At 39.5% G+C, this 20,891-nt stretch overlaps 1 protein-coding gene across 1 annotated transcript in view; it reads right to left on the bottom strand.

The window, feature by feature from the left end:
* Window positions 1-20,891, bottom strand: part of ptch1 (patched 1) — a 132,865-nt gene that overhangs the window by 47,335 nt on the left and 64,639 nt on the right. Inside the window, exons 8-12 of the mRNA XM_055161805.1 lie at window positions 20,565-20,712; window positions 15,836-15,967; window positions 15,123-15,278; window positions 13,816-13,914; window positions 8,723-8,848 (exon numbers count right to left, since the gene is read on the bottom strand). Coding sequence (XP_055017780.1) covers window positions 8,723-8,848; window positions 13,816-13,914; window positions 15,123-15,278; window positions 15,836-15,967; window positions 20,565-20,712 — 661 coding nt within the window. The remainder of the gene's footprint in view (window positions 1-8,722; window positions 8,849-13,815; window positions 13,915-15,122; window positions 15,279-15,835; window positions 15,968-20,564; window positions 20,713-20,891) is intronic.

Below are 20,891 nucleotides of genomic sequence, written 5' to 3'. Positions count from 1 at the left end.
CTCTTGCTCTTGGTTAAATCAACATTCTTGTTCAGACTTGTGAGGTGAGGGCTGTTGTGGTTTTGGGCTTTACCAAAATAAACAGGAACTGAATCACACGTGTGCCTTTATCAAACCTACAAAAGTGAAATTGTAGGTACATTTGATTGTTGAATGTTCTCGTAAAAGTAAAGGTGGAATATGTAACTTTTCTGTTGGACGGTCCGCCACCTCGCTTGCTTCATGGAGATGTTATTGCTTTGCCTGGAATGTTCCTCAATATGGCATCACATTGATCAATTTCCATGGAAACAAGCAGGTGACACCAACAGGCAAAGTTACAGGTCAGATCTGAAGAAAGGCTCTTAACTCTGGGTCTGTTTACATGAGAACGCCTGCGGGGAAAAATGACAAAATATTTTATCGGAAGTGCCTTTTGTTGAGACGGTGATGGCTTTTTTGTGGCTTAAAAACGCAAAAATCTGAAACCAACCTCCAGAGTGTAAAAGTAGAACATGCTCCGCTGTAGCGTTTCTGTCTACACTGCCCGAGACGCAAAACTCTGGTCAGATCTGCTCACATCGCGTACACGGTTTCAATCAAATTCCACACACTTTTGTGTCACCGCATGCACGCAAATTTCCTCCCAAAAACACTCGTCTAAATGTGGAATAAAAAGTGAACACACGATGCCACTTTTGCGTTTTCTGTTCAGACCGTCATCATATAAACGTAGCCTCTGATATTTGAAGGATAGGTTTCATGTTTTTAAGGTAGTTTTGAAGAAAAAGAAAACATAGATGCCTTCAATGCCATATGGTGGAATTTTCTCGACAAACCAATAACATCTCCATGGGAACAAGCAGCTGGCGAATCCCTTACCAGAAAAGTTACATTGTTCATCTTTAGGGTACACTTTACACACTAATTTGACAACATTATACAACATAAATGCCACATACAACCACAAACTACCCCAAACAATAACATCAACCTCAATACCAAGTGACCATAATTACTTAAAATCACAGACACCATTGTTTCACCAAGCAGAAGCCGAATACAAAGCCTTTTACTCTTTCTACTCTCCCAGGACCTCCTAAATTGCTCCAGTTGGGTTCAAATTGTGAGAAGTGCAGAGAGAGGCCTGTCCTCTCCAGAAGTTTGTGTGTAATGGAAGGCAGTACAGTGTTGTGGTTAAGTATTCCAAGGAGGTGCTCTGGAGGCTGGGGGGCTGGGGGGAACTTTGGGGCCCAGCCTGGAGGACAATCTGGATGTTGCGTAGCTGCCAGACCACTACACAGCACTGCACACTACTACACACATGTACACACTTCTACACACATGCACAAAACACAGCGGACCACCCAAGGAGCAGAGGCCCAGAGCCGGAGGTGATGAGCAGACATCACTCTTTCACACTGCAAAAAATGTATCTTTGTAAAAACGTCTCCTGTCTTCTTCTTTACCACAACTTTGTATGACAGCTTTGCACAGGTGCTGCTTGAAGTGTTGTCACGATACTAAGATTTCACACTCAGTTTTGATACTAAAGAACAGACTCCATACTCAATTCCGATGAAATGACCAAAATGATAATAAAAAAAAAATCACTCTTTCTGTCTTCAAAAGTGATTTGCACATTTTTGTTGTTTGTCTTTTGCTATAGACAGTATACAACTCATCCTTCATCATAACACAGCCAACACAAGAGGGCACTGTCAATAAGGTTCAAAATTAAGTAATAATACCAAGAGACCTCCAGATGCCAACTACAATAACTAAAAAAAGTACTGTTTTAGCAACAGAAGATAAAGGTATTTTCCAGTTGTCAATAGTGTTGGGACCACTGCTCGATATAACTCTATTGGAGATTCACTGTTTTTGCAAGAAGTATCCAAACTTATGATCCACAAATGTTAAATCTTATCATTATGTGTTTGGGATTGGCTCCACAAACATGCCATATTAATCTCAACTGTCAACATTCACGTCTTTTGGATTGAATAATTGCACCACTTTCTTGTGCCAGTTTTATTCCACGTGGATAAGTCCAGTAAATCCAGAGATATTAACCATAAACCAGGTCAACAACTCTGCAATCCGACCGTTAAACAGAAAATTCCACCACAGAGCTCTGACCTGCAGTTCAATGTTAAAGGTCCTACGTTACACAAAATGGATTTTTGAGAGCTTTAAGCCATGCTATACTGTTGCTACCTCATCAAAAACATACACGGAGCCTGATTCATCAGCCGGTTTCACTTTGTGGAAACAATCCAACCTCGCCAAGTTAGGATTTGTTCACTCGACGGTGGGTGAGTACTTTTTTATTTAACCAAACCCCTCTATTTGGTTGTGACGTATGTGATGCACCAAATCCCGTAGGAATAAGGGCAATAACGTCTTTCCTCTTGATAAAATTCACCAAACATTCTCTTTGTTCCAGCTTTAAATCCTCAATCTCTGGAATCATTGGCAACACAGAATGTATGTCTTCGTCTACATCCTTCTTGACCGCTTTGTTTACTGTTGTGCTGTACCAAAAAAAGGGACCCAGTCATGGCTTCACAGCTGATTGGCCGGTGCACGGTCTACAACTTCCGGGGTTCTCGCAAACCGTCTATTGTATTCTGATTCCTGACTTAGTTGCTGAAGAGAAATGAAATTGAGCAGGGGCACTCGGTGGCACCAGCCTGACTACTGACACTGAACTATTCAGGAAAAGATTTGAGATTTGTGTTTTAATACGTAACAGAATTCTGGAGTTCATTTTTAAAAAGTGTTTAGAAGAATCAATAAAAAGACTTTTCACAATATGTTTGTATAAATGTAAACTACTTCATTTTAGCCAAAGCTCAAAATGCTCCATTCAGCCCTATGATGTCATGTAGTGGTAGTTTAACAGCTACCTTTGAACTTTATTCAGTCGAGATTGGCAATTCCAGGTCTGAAATCACCCAAATGATTCTAGTGAAGATGTATGGAGTTTAAAAACACATTGGAGCACTTCCTGAATTACCACATGACATCACACGGTGGAACAGAGTGTTTTCTGTTTGAGAAAAGAACACCTCCTGAACATGCAGAATTTGTGTGTTGAAGACGTGTAGAAAATGTAAGATTAGAATGAAATAAAACACTACTCCATGTACGTTTGTGATGAAACAACATTACAACATAACTCAAAAATAGAGCAATATGGGCCCTTTAAACTATAGGGATTCTAGAAATGTTGTGATGTTACGCGAAGACAAACTATTAATTCTGAATTGGCCCAGTAATGTCCAGTGGGCTGCAGACACACACACACAGAGCGACCGCACGCTGACCCCGCAGAGGAGAGATTTATCATCACATCTGTCCCGAGTACATGAATGTGTGTGTTCCATCGCTTCGGCTCTTATCTGGACGCCATTCCTCAGACTTCACGGTGATGCAAGAGGAAAAAGAGGAAAAGATTAGGAAACGCGGAGGTGAATCCAAAGAGGAGTCAAGTACAGGAAATGCTTGTTGTTGATGTGTGAGATGGGAGATCGGTGGTTGGATAGAGCTGCATGGTTTTAGGAGAAATGTAACTGTGATTTTTCTAAGTATTGCAATTGTGATTGGATTTGCGAGGTGTGTTTCAAAAGTAGGATTCTGTTCAAAGCGCAAAACAACTCCAGAAGCACTAGCATTGAACGATTCAGGAAAATGTAAGATTAGATTTGAGATTTATGATTTGTGTTTTAATACTTAATAGGATTCCGAAGTTCATTTTTTAAGTGTGTCTAGAAGAATCAACAAAAAGACTTTTCACAATATGTTTGTACAAATCTAAACTACAGGGATAGCAGATTTTTTGCAGAATAAGACAGGATATTTTGTTGTTTGTGCAGGTTCTGGTACATAAAAAATTGCAGCGTTTGCTAATTATGTCAGCTTCAAGAATTGTCAAGAACTTTTCCACCTTCAGGGCACTTAGAGCTAGTCAGGCACCTAGTGCCTTTACTCAATTTCATTTCTCTCCAGCGACTAGGCCAGGAATCGGAATACACTAGACCAGGAGTGTCCAAACTTTTTTCATCAAGGGCCATATATCTAAAGACAGACGAAGCAGAGGGCTGATCGAGGGCCGTAGACTGGAGCTCAAAACAGTGAATAATTAAAATATGTGCATGTTTAACACGTTAAAATGAATAAAGATTGATGGCTCATTCTAAGATCCTTAAAACCACACACTAAATATTAAATATTAGCTTTCTCAAGGTAGATAAAAAAAAAAAACTTGCAGTAAAAAGTTAATTTTTAATTGATGCAAGGTAATTTGGGCCAATTCACCTGGAAGCCTGAGGGCCAAGAAAGATTTGTCTGAGGGTCGCATTTGGCCCCCGGGCCATAGTTTGGACATGCCTGCACTGGACGGTTTACAAGAACCCTGGAAGTGCGAGTCCAAGCACCAACCAATCAGCGGAGAGCCGTACATTCTATGTTGGCAACGATTCCCGAGATCAAGGATTTAAAGACAGAATAAAGAGAATGTTTGGTGAAATTTATCAAGGGGAAAGACGTTATTGCCCATCTTCCTACGAGATTTGGGAAAAGCTTAATATATTAGTAAACCCTGTTAGAGGCGCATTACATACGTCACGACCAAATAGCAGCGATTGTTCAATTTAAAAATGTACCCGCCTACCATCAAGTGAATTACTCGTAATGCTGCGAGGTCAGACGGTTTCCACGAAGTGAAACTGGCTGATGAATCAGGCTAACTCAGAGCACTTTGCATCAAGGAACCACTGACTCATTTACACACATTCATACACCAGTGACACGAGGTGGGTTAACTGTCTTGCCCAAGGACACTCAACAGCATTCAACTGTGGGAGCAGGAATCACACCACCAACCTGTGGGTCAGTGGATCTGACTGCTCAACCAATATTGTTTATATCAAGAGCAGGATTTGAACCACGAGCCTTCAGATCAGTGGACAAACTCTCTACCAACTGAGCTTTAGTCACTCAGTTGCAATTTCGATTTGATTGCGAGTCTTCTTGCAGCCCTCCGTAACATATGTGATGAAATGGCAAACTAATACTACATTGTAAGTACCATAAAAGGACATTTGCGATTTGATAATTACACCAACTTATTTACAGTTTTGATTACGATGTGTTATGTAGTCGTACAGTTGGATCCCACTCCTCAATAAAAGATGCTATCAGTCCGATCTTGTGTCTAAGGCTCTGCAAAACAAAACCGCGAGTGAGAATGCCTGCTATGTGCGAGTTTTTAAGTGCGTGTGTTTGGGGGTAAAAGGGGAGGAGGGTGGTGTGTGTTTGGGGGTAAAAGAGGGAGGGGGGTGCTCTGGATTAGCCCCATGAGGTAAATGGATCATGTTTGACAGTCTCCTGCACTAAAGCCATCCATCCACACATGCTCATATTGTAAAAGCAGCTCCAGCACTCAGCCTGACGGTGAGGGACAAACACAGATACCTCACAAGTGTACGCAGACGCCACAGGACCACAGAAAGAATTCACACTTAAAGGTGCACTACGTAACTTTACAGATGGGGGATTGGAACTTCCTTAGCGGTGTAGAGATGGAGATGTTATTGCTTTGCTGAGAATAATTCACAATATGGCATTAAACTTCTCTTGGTGCTTTTTTTTTTTCATTTTTTTCAGTTTTTGATTTTTTCTTTAAATGAATAATGAAAAAAACAGATAATGGCCATTTCCCATTTCCGTGACTTAAACTGCGATGCTGGACTTTTGGATTACGTACGGACTGAACCAGGGCTGAACCAGGACTAAACTGGCCTCGGTCCTGGCCTCGGTCCTGGCCTCGGTCCTGGCCTCGGTCCTGGCCTCGGTCCTGGCCTCGGTCCTGGCCTCGGTCCTGGCCTCGGTCCCGTTCTCGGTCTCGGTCCCGGTCCCATTCTCGGTCCCGTTCTCGGTCCGGTCCCATTCTCGGTCCGTTCTCAGTCTCAATCACAGTCTTGTCCCGGTCTGGTCCCAGTCCCAGCCCTGGTGTGACCCCAGTCTCAGTCCTTGGTCTCAGTCATGGTCTGGTCCTGGTCTCAGTCCTGATCACCTGACAGTCTATGCGGGCTCATCTCCGGGTCGGTTCCAGCACTTAGGACTAAAACAGGACTAAACCAGGACAAAACCGGTACTGTTTTAGTCTGCTTTTAGTCCTGGTTCAGTCCTGGTTTAGTCCTCGTTCAGTCTGGCATCGCAGTTTAAGTCGCAGAAACAAGAAATGTCCATTTTTTTCCATTATTCATTTAAACACAAAATTGAAAACTGAAAAAACGAATGAACGAATGATACACAGATTTATAAGCAGAAAGGTGTAACAGCTGGATATTGGTAAAACTACAATTATATGAAAGTTACCTGTTTTTATTAGCACTTAGAGAAACAAGTTGTAGATCTGTTTTACAAGACACTTCTGTAATTGTCTGACTGGCTCTCTGCAAAAATCCAACTATAATTGTACAACAAGCAAAGTCAGAGTACCCAAAAATTCTGCCAAAACATATAGATTTCACCAGGCAATTTTTATGCAGCGAAAAGTGAACTCATTTCAACCTGAGTATTTACATAACATGGAGATATTGCGTAAGAGTTTGAGCTCCTGACTGACTGGTGTAGACTTAATAACAACTATGGGGGTGACAATTGGAAGTACTTTGTCAAAACTGTCTCTTTCTGTCCTGTTTTTTTTCCCTTTTGCGGTAATGTCTATAATTACTGACATATGGCCCACCGGACTGTCCCACCTTAACACACAAATATATGCTCTAGTTTGCACACTATTGCTTTTCAAACCTCCCACACAGATATTACAACTTAACAAATGTGCTTTCCAAGGATTTCCAAGTACACCCATATGCAGAGGGATTTTGTTACATCTGCACAGACACTGGGCCAACCGCAAAACATCCAGAAAAGAGAGAAAGCTGCGCATATCACGAAGACACATATCGTACAGCTTGAAGACAGAAAAAGCTGGGGTTACATGATGTTGGAAAATATTGAATTTTCACACAAGCGCCGCAATTGTGGTTAGATTTGGAGTTGTAAAGGCGCTGTACCTGATTTTTATTTTGCCCAAGAGATCAAAACAAGTCAGCTGTGTACTATATGCATCTTATTACACTGTGATAGACAGGAAGTGCGCTGTTAGCATGTTAGTTGCTATTAACTTTTCAACTAATGTCCTCTGATAGTTGTGAAATGTGCTTGTAAGTACTGCAATGAATCATTACGATGCTAAAAATGAATAAGATAAATGAGGAATAACTATGGAATTTGTTTTGTTTTTCACATTTTTAAGACAATAAAAATCACGTACTTTGTCTTTATTCATTAAAGTATGAATAAGTGTTACTCACTTTAATTAAAATAAAGGAAAGGAAATGATGATGGTGAAAATAATATTAGTTTAAGAATGAGGACTAAAAATGTTTATTTAAAAATGAGAGAAAATTTAAAAAAAAAAAAAAAAAGGAAGGAAGAGAGAAAGAGGGAATTTTTATTATAAATTGGCCAAAATATATCAATGTAAGGGGGCCTAGTGGTGTGTTTGTGCTGCACTACCATATTACTTTGGCTTTATTTAACTAAATTTGTGTCGGTGTGTGTGGTCGGGGGGAAATTGTTTTGTATTTGTTGTGGGTGTTGCTTTATATTAACTATTAAAATGACTTCTAAATATTCAAACTCTAGCCTTCACCAGAATCCAGTGAAAAATATGGTGGAGAGATGTGAAGTTTATTGGTGAGGAGTTGGTCAGTTATAGATTTTTCAGAGAGGAATACCATATTTATTGAGCGCACCTGAATATAAGCCGCATCAACAAAATCTTAACAACATTTTAAAATTGTACATACTTAGGCCACAATTGTTTATAAGCTGCAGGTGTCCACGTCTTCAAGAACGTTTTCAAGTTTGGGCCGTCTGCTTTTATCGCCTCTGAAAGCTTTTGTCGTCTTTTTGCACTGAGTCAGTTCGTTACACTGCTGTCGCCAAAGTCTCACCATCGACTCCCTGATGTCGAGTTCACGCGCAGCAGCTCTGTTTCCTTCTCCACACCCACATCTATCGCGTTTAACTTAAAAGCTGTATCATCTGCGTTTCTTCATGTGTTTTCCATGAGGAGGGTGTGTGCATGAAGCGCAAAATAACTGTTCAAAACACAATCAAACAAGAATCTTCCTCGGCGCATCACCCCCGTCTCTCCCCGCACATGTCTCCTGCAGAAAGAGCCGCTGTCCTGTCTGTATCATGTCAGTGTCTTGGAGGATTTCAGCAGATTTCAAACTCTCTCGGGGGTGGGGCTAATTCTATCGATCAGGTGGATGTCCAGCTACTGAAGTCTGAGACGTTTCTTCTCGTCATTTACGCATACTTGAAAGACGTATCCCCTTCACTAATGTTAATTTAGCATCATAACTTATTTTATCACATATATCACATATCACATATAAACTATATCATTAGCTAGTGTAGCAACTTCATGTGAAACCTAGATCTGTGTGTTAACTGCACAGACAGCGGCGTTTTCTGCACTCAGGTTGCACGTACCCACTGTGTTGCCAAACCATAGACCGTATATATGAATGGGTAATGTGCCAAACAAATAATCCATCCATATATTAACTGCGTTGTTTTATTTGCCGCAGCGTTCAAAGTGTGAGAAAAAAGTAGTGGCTTATAGTCCGGAATTTACGGTAAACTTGAACTGTACCTGGAGGGAGAACGCTCTGAGCGCTGGGATGGGGATGAGCGCCGCCATGAAGAAGGCTGTGACGTTACTGATGGAGGTGAGGGCCACGCTGGCTCCGGTTCTCTTCAGACACTCCCCGGTCCGATCCTGGAGAAAAACAAAGGATTAAAAAAATGTACATTTATATATAAGGGCATAGCAAAAATAATGTTGAGACTTCTTAGGCAAATCTGAGAATGTGTTTCAAGTTACATAAATATAGGACCATTACTTTAGCGTAATGTTTTGGTCTTTAATGGCCTCCACAACACGAAAAAGTCTCACTTGAATTTGAGTATTGGTTGATCCATGTTCCAATCCAATAATGCTCTTAAAACAATAAAACCAGTAAAATAAAATAAGAGCAAAAACCATAGAATAGCAATAAAACCAATAAAATTAATGAAAAACAAATAAAAGACACAGAGGACCACACAACTCACGCAATGTTGAAAGCCAGAGAAAAAAAGTGGGATAAGACGAGACTTAAAATATTCCACTGTTGACTTTAAATATCAGTAGAAGTACCAGTTATACTTCTTATTACCGTTTCATTCACTCATATTTTTGTAACATTATTCCTTTATATCTATCTTAAATTAATGAAATAAAAAATTTAATCAAAACAATGAAAGAAAATGTTTAAAAAGGCTAATATTTACAATACGTTTTTTGAATTTTTATTGAAAACCTCACAGAATAAAGGCACGAAACTTGTAAAATACAGAATTTGCCTTCTTAAATATGTTGCAACCTTTACTGAGTCTACAACTTTTTATTATATGATTAAATTTTCACCAATCAAAGCATGAGATGACAAGAAAATGAGGAATAAAAGACTAAGCCAGCACCTTAAACCAATGTAAACACGAGTTAAAAACTGCAACATATCGCGTATCATGGAGGCAGACAGCTATGGCACCTGCACTGTTTTCAAATGTGGTAGTTGCAGTTTTCATTCACGTCTGATTTTTATTACGAGACATAAATCACACACGTTCACAGTGGGAGGGAGCAGCTCGAGTCTTAAGAACTTTCTATAGTAAGCTGGATCTACAGACTTCAAGGAAAAGTAATAATGAAACCCAACGCTTTTGAGCAGCCTACGGCCAATGTGTAATACTTCAGATTATGTACAATTATCGTAATTCGTATGTGATTGACAGTGATTGTGAAGATTCTGGAAGCCCTCAAGTGTTCTCCTGTAATCCCCGTGTCTGCCTCTGTCTGAAGTACAAAGGACATGAAAGTACAGGGAGGAGCATGATGAGTTACTACGACTTACTTATGATGAATGAAATCTTTACTCGAAAAAATTGCAAAACGGTTTTTAAATCACAACAAAAGGGGGGAGATAAACACGTAAGACACACATAAGACTAAAATGTTTCATAATTGTAGTCCATTACAGACAATTGGTTGTTGTTTGGGTGATACAGTGGGATGTTAGTGAATAAATTGTGTGTTTTATGAGAAATATTTTGTGCAGTAGGGCTGGAATCAACCGTATAAATTCTTGTTTGACCACTTGTCCTGCAGATTGATTAGCTGACTAAAGAATGAGGGTGAGGTAAAAGCTCTCAAAACTATCAAAATCAAATCAAACTTCATTTATAGAGCGCTTTTCCTACAAAAAATGCAACACAAAGCGCTTATCATGCAGCTCTATGTATCTGACCCAAACTGCGCTCGCACGACTACACCTGCAGGGGGAGTTCATGCAAAAAGAACTATTTATGCAGGGAAAAGTACAAGGAAAAATGTATTTATATAAAGACAGATTAAGGCTGTGCAGTTAATCGAATTTTGATTTGTGTGTCAAACAATTTCCAAACTCATGTAAGCTTATTTTGCAATTTTTTTTTATATAATTAAGTATATTTATTTTATTTTTTAAATGTAGAGATTGTAGAACAGCTGGATATATAGTTTATTTTGGATACATTAATGTTTTTCTATGTCTTATTTAATGTTCAAAGTATATTTTATTCAAAACTGCTCTAAGGTTCATATTTGTAGCTGTTATTTATTTTCATTTTGAAAGTTTTGTGTAAATTATCAATAACAAAAGAGTTTTTTTAAGAGAGAGAAATGCTGAATAAATGCATCGTTTACCTAAAAAATACTCATTTGAATAACTTGTGATTTCAATAATGACCAAAATCACTGTGATAATGATTTTTTCCATAATCAAGCAACCCGAACACAGATTACACTTGTGAATCATGAATTTAATCAGCCTTTTTACAACTAAATAACAAGACAAACCAAACCATCATTCACTCACTAACTTCTCCTTTCTACTCCTTATAATCTAAATGAAATTACTAGTTGACTAATTTTGGTCAACTAAAACACCATCAACTGATTAATTGACTTAACATCTAAAAAGCACAAAGCCGTACAATAAAAAATACAGGCTACAGTGATCATTTACAATAAGCCCCGTGACTTCCTCTCCTATCTGAACTTTTTTTTCTTGATGTTTTGAAATAATATGGATCTCAATCAATCAACTACAGCAATTTGTTTATTTAAAGATATTTGAAAACTGTACCGTACTTAGGTTATCACAATCAAGCCTGAACGAAGAAGAAGAGTTTATATTATATGGGAGTACTGGAGTAGTGCACTTGAGCAATTGCATCAGCCTACTCCTTTTGACGTATGCTATGTAAAGAAAATGTAAAAAGAAATAAGCCCAAATAAACAAAATTAAACTATATCACCTGTTCAAAGCAATACTAAGCAACTTTTTTTGTTTTTTTTTTATCAAGTTGACACTGAACTGAAAATTTATGTAGACTCTAAAGTTATTTTTGCCATAACGCCCACCCATAAGAACCATAAATGTTGGTTTGTTTCTCCCAATAACAATAATTAGACACTAGTGTTGAAAGGCACCAGATTAGAAATGCCCCTGTAAATGACTTGGTTGAGGTTCAGGCATCTGTGACTTAAACCCCAAAGTATCACCTTATGTAACCCTGTTGGGAGGATAACCCAAATCGGCTCTTTTTTAAATCAATTTCACTTTCATGTAGCCTTTTTCTGAATATTCTATGTTTGCATGACTTCAGGACAACTATTTGGACACTTGCAGAGGACGTCTCAGCACCTCTAGTGTTGATAATATGTGGAGACACGCAGGACCACACAGACAGTGTTTGTGTGTGTCAGACAGGATAGATCAAGTCTGACTCTGTTTAGGTTTCATCTCACACACACAAAGGAAGGAGAGAGGGAGGGAGAGGGAAGAAGGGAGAGAGACGGGAGTGAGCAAAAGAGACAGAGAGGGAGCAAGAGAGAAACAGAGAGGGAGAGAACGAAACTAAAAGAAGACATGGAGCTGAGGGAGAGAGGAGAGAAGGGGAAGAGAGAGAGAGAGGGAAGGAAAGATAGAAAAGGAAAGAGGGAAAGAGGAGGAAGTGAGAGCTAGGGAGAGATGGGGGAATGAGACAGAAAAAGATAGTAAAGGAGGGAGGAGGAGGGAGAGAGAAGGGGGAGAAAGAAGCAGCCTCAGGGACAGAAACAAGAGGAAACATGTCTGTTTTCCCCTCGGAGATGAAAAGTCACTGTGATCCATAGACTGTAAACATCACCACAGCCGAGGTGATGGAGACAGACAGACACACACATGCACACGTACACACACACATACACACACTTATACAGACAAAAAACTGCTCTTTGTGTTTAAAGCTGTTTGATAATATTAGAAGTGTGGTGGTTCATTGCATTATGTTACAATTCATTAAAAATTAAGCATAGACATAATTTTTGGTCTGATTATTAAATTTGTCAAATTTGATCAACCACTGCAAACTTAGCTAGACTGGTGCCACCTAGTGCCTCTGCTCAATTTCATTTCTCTCCAGCGACTAGGTCAGGAATCGGAATACACTAGACGGTTTGCAAGAATCCCGGAAAGTGCAAGTCCAGGCACCAGCCAATCAGTGAAGAGCCATAGATTCTGTGTTGGCAACGATTCCCGAGATCGAGGATTTAATACCGTAACAAAGAGAATGTTTAGTGATTTTTATCAAGGGGAAAGACGTTACTGCCCTTCTTCCTACGGGATTTGGCGCATTACAGACGTCACGATCAAATAGCAACATTTGGTTAAATAAAAAAGTACCCGCCGATTGTCGAGTGAATGAATCCTAATGCTGCGAGGTCAGACGGTTTCCACAAATTGAAACCGGCAGATGAATCAGGCTAAAACTATGGTACCTTACATTTAAAATTACACAGAGAAATTATTTTTGGTCTGATACTTTTACTTCATTATGTTCAACCACTGTAAACTACCAGAATAGATTGATTGTCATATCATGATTCACAGATTTATTTTATAGCAGCTCTATTTTCAGACAGATTTCTCTACCCACTCTCCCAAATGGTTAATTAAGTGTTAACTAGGGTTGTCAAAAGCACTCATTTGTGCAGGTATTGATACTAAAAAGTCAGATTTACAGGATAGAAATGAACCCTTCCTGAATAGATTTAGACTCATCTTGATCTGTATCGGAACAAGTATAAAACCACAGACTAGTACATGCCCATGGACCACTATGGAACCTACCTGTACCACTGAGAGATTACACAGATGTAAGGCCACGTGGTAACATAAAAGAAAGTACTATGATCAATTAATGTTGCAAATTACATTCTATTGTCCAAATAAAGAGTGTTTTTTATTATCATCGTCGCATCGGAAAGGGTATTAAGTATCAAGTCTCTTCCCTAGTATCGAAATCAATCAAAGTGAACTCTTACACCCTTGACCTTGACTTCTTCAAGGCAACATTAAGCTAAATATTACATGAATTTTGAGTCTTAGCCATATTTCGGCCACCCTTAAGCAACATGCTGATCATAGCTGTTGACTGTTACTCTTTCTTCGGTCAAATTTTAGCGTTCTTTTAGATAAGCTGCAGTGTGTGGTACAGAGTGTTTGATGCTGCTCCACAGGCACAGACAGGCTTTGCTTTCACACATTCCTCTGCGGTGGAGATAAGGGAGCACAGGGGTGGTAGAGGGGCGGATGGGAGGCTGATGGTGCGATTCCTCACCTCAAACGGGATCCTCTTGTTCTGTCCCGTCTCACTGAAGGCATGGGCCAAGAGGAAGACGTCATCTACCCCCACGCCGAGGGCCAGGAAGGGCAAAACCTGACGCAAGGATACAAAAGTGTAGATATACTGTTGTTAATAATGAGTGAAAGTAGTTGTTGAAAATATACTGTATGTAAATGGTGTTAGGTGAAATCTATGTAACTTTCATGATGGATGGTCCGATGGAGATGTTATTGCTTTGCCTGAATTTTCCACAGTCTGGCATTAAACTAATGTATCCAGCATTATTACAGGTTTCTTTATTGCAAAAAATATATGGAAGCTGGGAGGACTCATAACAAATGCAAACGCCACGACAAATACAAAAGTGACATAATAACAAAACGCCAGAACAAACCAAAAAAAGCCACAACGGAAGTGACCGCGTGGCTCTATTTTAATGCAAACGCCGCAACAAATACAAACGCCACAACACAAATGCAAACGGCACAACAATATTAATTTTTTTGTAAAGCGTCTTTGAGTGTCCAAAAAAAGCGGTATATAAGTCCGATGTCTTATTATTACTATTAACAAACCAAAAAGCCACAATAGAAGTGACCACGGGACTTTATTAAGCGGAAAGTGAATGGAAAAAGTTGAAGAAGAACAAGAATGTGAAAAGTATTGAAAGGAGAAGTGAACGAAGTTGGAAACGTAAGTAAAAGTAATTTATTGTTTTGTGGCCAGGATCAATGTCACTGTCTAACCGTCGCTTGGTTCGTTGGAAAATAGAGTCCCACTGTCACTTCCATTGTGGCTTTTTGGTTTGTTGTGGCTTTTTGTTGTGTTGTGGAGTTTGTATTTGTTATGGCATTAGAGTTTAGTTATGAGACCTCCCGGCTTCTGTAAAAATAGCTTGAAAAACATGTATTCTTACTGACAGCAGAATTGCCTCTCCACAAATCTGACTTGTAACTTGGCCTAGTAGTGTCATCTACTTGTCTCCCTGGAGATTAAGTTTATTGCTGCACTGTGGGACATTCCAGGCAATGGTCAAGTTACAGGTCAGATCTTTAGAGAAGCAACCCCGCTCACAGAAAGTATGCTTGGTGTTCAGGGTATTTTTATGAAATCAAAACAACCAAAATTAAATAAGTACAATATGGATATGTTTAATGCCATAATATTGAAGACTCCAGAAGCAATAACATCTCAGTGGAGACAAGACCCTCCACCAGAAAAGTTACACAATACAACTGAAAACCATATATGTCTACAGTTACTCATTGAAGTCACACATGTACGCAGTATTATATTTGTACCTGTGTAGTGGCAGCGTTGAAGGAGATTCCCAGGAGAGAGCAGAGTCCCAGTCCGGCCGCCACAGACAGAGTGACCAGGAGGACCCCGGCAAGCCCCACGGCCCCCTGGGACTTAGCACAGTCCCAACGCAGCATGGTGAGGCACGCATACACCAGCTGAGGAGGGAGAGCAAGACACAAGTTAAATACTACCAGAGGGAAGTAATAGTAATCAATAACTTTTTGTTTTTAAAGAAATTGTAGTATGATTACACCAGATTTTACTTGTAGTTGAGTAATATTATTTTGAACAGCAATTTTGAGTTAATTCTTTTGTTTACTTTTCTTGTTGTGTCAATAACAAATACCATATGTTGACATGTGAAATGTTTTTTTATTTATTATTCTGAATGTTTGGAAAGGCCTGAAATTGCACATAACTTTATCTGTTTACATAATGCTTCAACATTAAACATTATGTCAGTATATAATTACTCAGAACTTACTTTTCCTCAGTTCATTTCTACTCTTGCTTGAATAACTATTTTGTCGTCTAATTTTACGTTGCGTAGTATTGCTCTTAACTGAATATATTTCTCATACTCTAAACTCATCTCCATTCATTATATAAAATTTTCTTGAATACATTTTAAAATAAATGATAGTTTTATCACATCATACATTACTTTAGTTTGCAATTAACTGGACAATATTTAAGATGGATATGTTCTTACCATGAGGAGGTACCCGCTGGCCACCCGGATCACACTGACGTCGGAGAAGGACCTGAGGATGTCTTCCAGAGTCGTGGTGGTGAACGTCAAAACCTTCTGAGACGAGTTCACTGCCACACTCTTCAGAACGGCCTGGAAACAGAGACGGAGAATTAGAAGTCCACTAGTGAATGTGATGTACTTTTTGACAGGAATTGTGCAAAATTAGGTTATTATACAATATATTTCAATACAAAAACGACACATCAAACATGAACTAGATCAGTCACTGCTGTCATTATATGCATTTATTACATGAGAATAACTGCAATAACCAGAGGAAAGTGCAATCTAAAACAAATTAGAACCAGTGACCTCGAAAATAAATACAACCTATACTGAGAAAACTACATTTCTATATGTTTTTTTTTTTGTAATCAAGCTATAATAATCCAGAATTTTAAAAAGTTATGGTAATGCATCTAAACTGTGCTGAAGTTTATAAAATATCTCCCCAAAAAAACATATTTTAAAAAACAGCTTTTGCATCCTGTTATTCTTGACAATTTTATATTCAAAACAAAACTTTAACCCACTTCTAAAAATCTCAGTAGTGTTCAACAAAGAATCAGATTTCAATGGAAAACATCCTGCTTTATGAACAAGGGGATTGTCTTCTAGGCGCTTTATTTTTGTATTACTTTCTGTTCTGTTTATTAAGTTATTCCAAACATTTCCATGGTTTTATCTTCTTTACAGCAACTACTAATGGAACAAGTACGACAAAAAAAAATTGCGCTCCAGAATATCACTTAAGCCGAGCACTGTCTCCTTGAAAATCTCAGGACAGGGAACCATTGAAATAACTGCAGCTATTATCTCTGGGTAAATACAGTGTGGCTTTTAAGATTTTCCCTTTTTCCTTGAGCCTTAGAGATGAATGGCGGCTCACACATACACACACACACCACACACACACACACACACACACAGGGTCATGCCGTGTCGAACAGAGGCTAGGGCCCCCAAAACAAAGACCAGATGATGTCACATAAGAGCCACCAATGGGGCCACAGCTGGAAAAGTGATTGTGCGTGAACTTTTTCAACGTGTGTGTGGATGTGTGGTGAGTGGAGAGGAGGGAGAGAAAGAGAGAAAGAGAGAAGAGAGAGAGAGGAGAGATACGAGGAGGAGAAGTGGAGGAGAGAGTAGAGAGAAAAGAGAGAGAGAGAGAGAGAGAAGGAGAGAGAAAGAGAGAGAGAGGAGAGAGAGAAGAGAGAGAGAAGAAAGGAGAGAGAGACAGGGGGGAGAATAGACTGGAGAGAGAAGAAGAAGAGAGGGATGAGAGTCAGAGAGACAGAGAGAGAGAAGATGGAGGGAGAAAGAAGAGAGAGAGAGAGAGAGAGAGAGAGAGAGGAGGGCAGGAGAAAGAAGAGAGAGAGGTAGAAGAGTTGGAGGGAGAAGCTACAGAGAGAGGAAGAAGTGTGAGAGAGGTAGAGAGAGAGGGAGAGAGAAAGACAGATAACTGGAGAGAGGGGGGGCGGTAGATAGAGAACAAGGGAGAGAGGGAGAGAGAGAGAGAAAGAAAGGGGGGAGAAAAATAACTGGAGAGAGAGGGGTGGTAGACAGAGAGAGGGAGAACGAGAGAGAGAGAAAAAGAGAGACAGAGAGAAAGATGGAAGGAGAAAGATAATTGGAGAGAGAGAGAGAGAGAGAGAGAGAGAGAGAGAGATGGAGGGAGAAAGCTAACTGGAGAGAGAGAGAGAGAGAGAGAGAGAGAGGAGAGAAAGAGAAAGAGAGATGGAAGGAGAAAGATAACTGGAGAGGGAGAGAGAGAGAGAGACAGAAATGGAGTTAGAAAGATAACGAGAGAGAGAGAGAGAAAGAGAAAGAGAGAGATGGAAGGAGAAAGATAACTGGAGAGAGAGAGAGAGAGAGAAAGATAACAAGAAAGAGAAATGGAGGGAGATAGATAACTGGAGAGAGGGAGAGAAAGAGAGAGACAGAGATGGAGTTAGAAAGATAACGAGAGAGAGAGAAAGAGAAAGAGAGAGACAGAGAATGGAGAGAAAGATAACTGGAGAAAGAGAGAGGAGGAGTTAAGATAACGAGAAGAGAAGAGAGATGAGAGGAGGAAAGATAACTGGAGAGAAAGGGAGGAGAGAAAGAGACAGAGAGGAGAGAAAGAGAAGAGAGAGAGAGAGAGTGAGAGTGGTAGAGAGAGAGAGAGCAGAGGAGAGAGAGAGAGAAGAGAGAGAAGAGAGAGAGATGGAGAAGGAGATAGAGAGAGGAGAAAGGAGACAGAGGAGATAACTGGAGAGAGAGAGAGAGGCAGAGAGAGAGATTGAAAGACAGGGAGAGAGAAAGAGAGAGAAACAGATAACTAGAGACAGAGAGGGGTAGAGAGAGAGAGAGATAGACAGAAGGAAAAAAAAGAGAGTGGTCCAGAAAATTTGAGAAAGGCAGAAGAGGGATAAATGGAGAGAGAAAGAATGACACAGAGGGAGAGAGAGAGAGAGGGAGAGGAGGGAGAGGGGCAGTCAGTTAGAGGGGGAGAGATAGAGAGACATGGAGGGAGACAGAGACAGATAACTAAAGAGAGAGAGAGAGAGAGAGTAGAAAAAGAGATAGACAGAGGACAGAAAATTTTAAAGAGGGAGAAGAGGCATAAATGGAGAGAGAAAGAACGAGATAGAGAGAGAGAGAGAGAGAGAGAGAGAGAGAGAGAGAGGGGGAGAGTTCAGGACTTAATGTATTCCAGACATGTGACTTTGTGCCCTCTTAACTTTGCATTGAGAAAGAAAGATTTGGTCCTTAACCACGCAGCAACACGGGGCCGCTCGATTATGAAACAACGTAATTACATTCATTTTGGCTTTTGGAAATGATGCATAGTCTTAAAAACATCCGGGATTATAGCGGCATAACTAAAATTGACTTTGTTACTCAGTGTACTCAGTGTAAAAATACACTGGTCAAAAATGAAAAAAAAAAAAAAGCTCCAAAAAATTGAATTAGATAAAAAAATTCAAAGTAAAAAAATGTGTGCCACCATAATTGTAACAAAATAGCAAAAGGGAATAAATAGATAGGTATTTTATTGATCCCGAAGGAAATAAAAAAAATAAAAATTGGCAGATAACATGGGGCAGATAACATAAGATTTCTCTTCTTTCTGCTCCTTTTCATTCATTTCTTGTATGTCTGATGTTGTGACACTTTCGATGTCTTTTTATACTTTATGAATGAAATAAATAAACAAATAAATAAATAAAATATAACATGTAGATATATCTTGAAATGGTGATGAAGAGGCGAAAGAGACATTCAGCAAATTTCTACTGCCACGATTCAAATCCACAACACTGAGGTTGGCACAAATCCTCGTATGTTACCTCTTGGCCAGTGTACGGGACAGAAAATAACAATTACTCTATTACTGTACTGTAAATGTTCACCATAAAGTCAATTATAAACTTTATTAGCAATATTTTGTGACATTTTGGGGCAAAAAAAAAAAAAGCATGTATATATTTCAATTGTGGAAATAAATGGATTACACGGCGGTATTTTCCTGTTTTCAACTTTTGGGCTAAACCAGGACTAAACCAGGACTAAACCAGGACTAAACCAGGACTAAACCAGGACTAAAACCAGGACTAAAACCAGGAGTAAACCAGGTCTAAACCAGGTCTAAACTAGGATTACGATAGGACTAAAACCAGGACTAAACTAGGATTAAACCAGGACTAAACCAGGACTAAACCAGGTCTAAACCAGTTCTAAACTAGGATTAAACCAGGAATAAACCAGGTCTAAACTAGGATTAAACCAGGTCTAAACCAGGTCTAAACTAGGATTAAACCAGGTCTAAACCAGGTCTAAACTAGGATTAAACCAGGACTAAACCAGGACTAAACCAGGTCTAAACCAGGTCTAAACTAGGATTAAACCAAGACTAAACCAGGACTAAACCAGGTCTAAACCAGGTCTAAACTAGGATTAAACCAAGACTAAACCAGGACTAAACCAGGTCTAAACCAGGTCTAAACCAGGTCTAAACTAGGATTAAACCAAGACTAAACCAGGTCTAAACTAGGATTAAACCAGGACTAAACCAGGACTAAACCAGGACTAAACCAGGACTAAACCAGGTCTAAACCAGGTCTAAACAATATGACACCTAACAGTAGGGTGGACATAAAGAAATCATTTCTCCATCATTAATATTTTTTATCTTCTTAAGGAAAGACTAAACTTTTTGTGTCTTTTAGCACATAAAACATCTTCTTCATCTTTGTCTTTGCTTCTCTACAGCAAACAAAACCCTGTTCATGTGAGATTTGGGCTCAACAACCAATTTGAAGAGAACAAACAAGAATTTTCAGGATGTGGTTGGTACATCCATGTAGTTTTAAAAAGCATGACAATATCAAGTAATCCAAAGTATTCAGATTACGTTACTCACTTTAAGTAATTTAATGGATTACGTTACAAACTACATTTTGGGGTATGTAATCTGTAATGTGTAGGGGAATACATTTTAAAAGTAACCTTCCCAACACTTTAAATGTCTGTTTTGTAGTATTTCTGTGTAAGTTGTGCATCTGTTTCTCGGGATAGCTGGATCTGCTGTTCCCGGAATAAAGCGGACTGACTCCACACTGTGTCCTGTCTTTCGTATACATCTTCACAGCCTTTACTTTTCTCCTTTTCCGTATGTGTCATGTTGTAGTAGTTTGGTTCTTACCTCGGAGTACTTCCTCTGCCAGGCCTCCAGTATGGCTGCAGCCTTCTCCTCGTTCCAGTTGATGTGTGAAACCTGCTCGTAGTCCCGTAAGTGCTCAAACATCTGCTTTGGGGTCATAAGCTGGAACATGGTCTGCAACGCCTGGGCACTGAGAAGAGCACAAAGACAAAGTGTTAATCACACACAATCGTCAAAGGTAGGTGGTAGAGGTATTGGCAAAAATAATATGTTTTACAGGTAACAGTACTTCAGGTTCAGAAATGTGCAAAATATGCTTGTGAATGTCTTGGTTAGGATTGACGTATGGCAAAGACTGAGTACAAATAT

This window comes from Boleophthalmus pectinirostris, unplaced genomic scaffold, assembly GCF_026225935.1.
Source record: "Boleophthalmus pectinirostris isolate CB_2022bp ecotype Guang Dong unplaced genomic scaffold, ASM2622593v1 HiC_scaffold_4, whole genome shotgun sequence".
NCBI lineage: Eukaryota > Metazoa > Chordata > Actinopteri > Gobiiformes > Gobiidae > Boleophthalmus > Boleophthalmus pectinirostris.
This window is presented reverse-complemented; position numbering and strand designations above follow the sequence as displayed.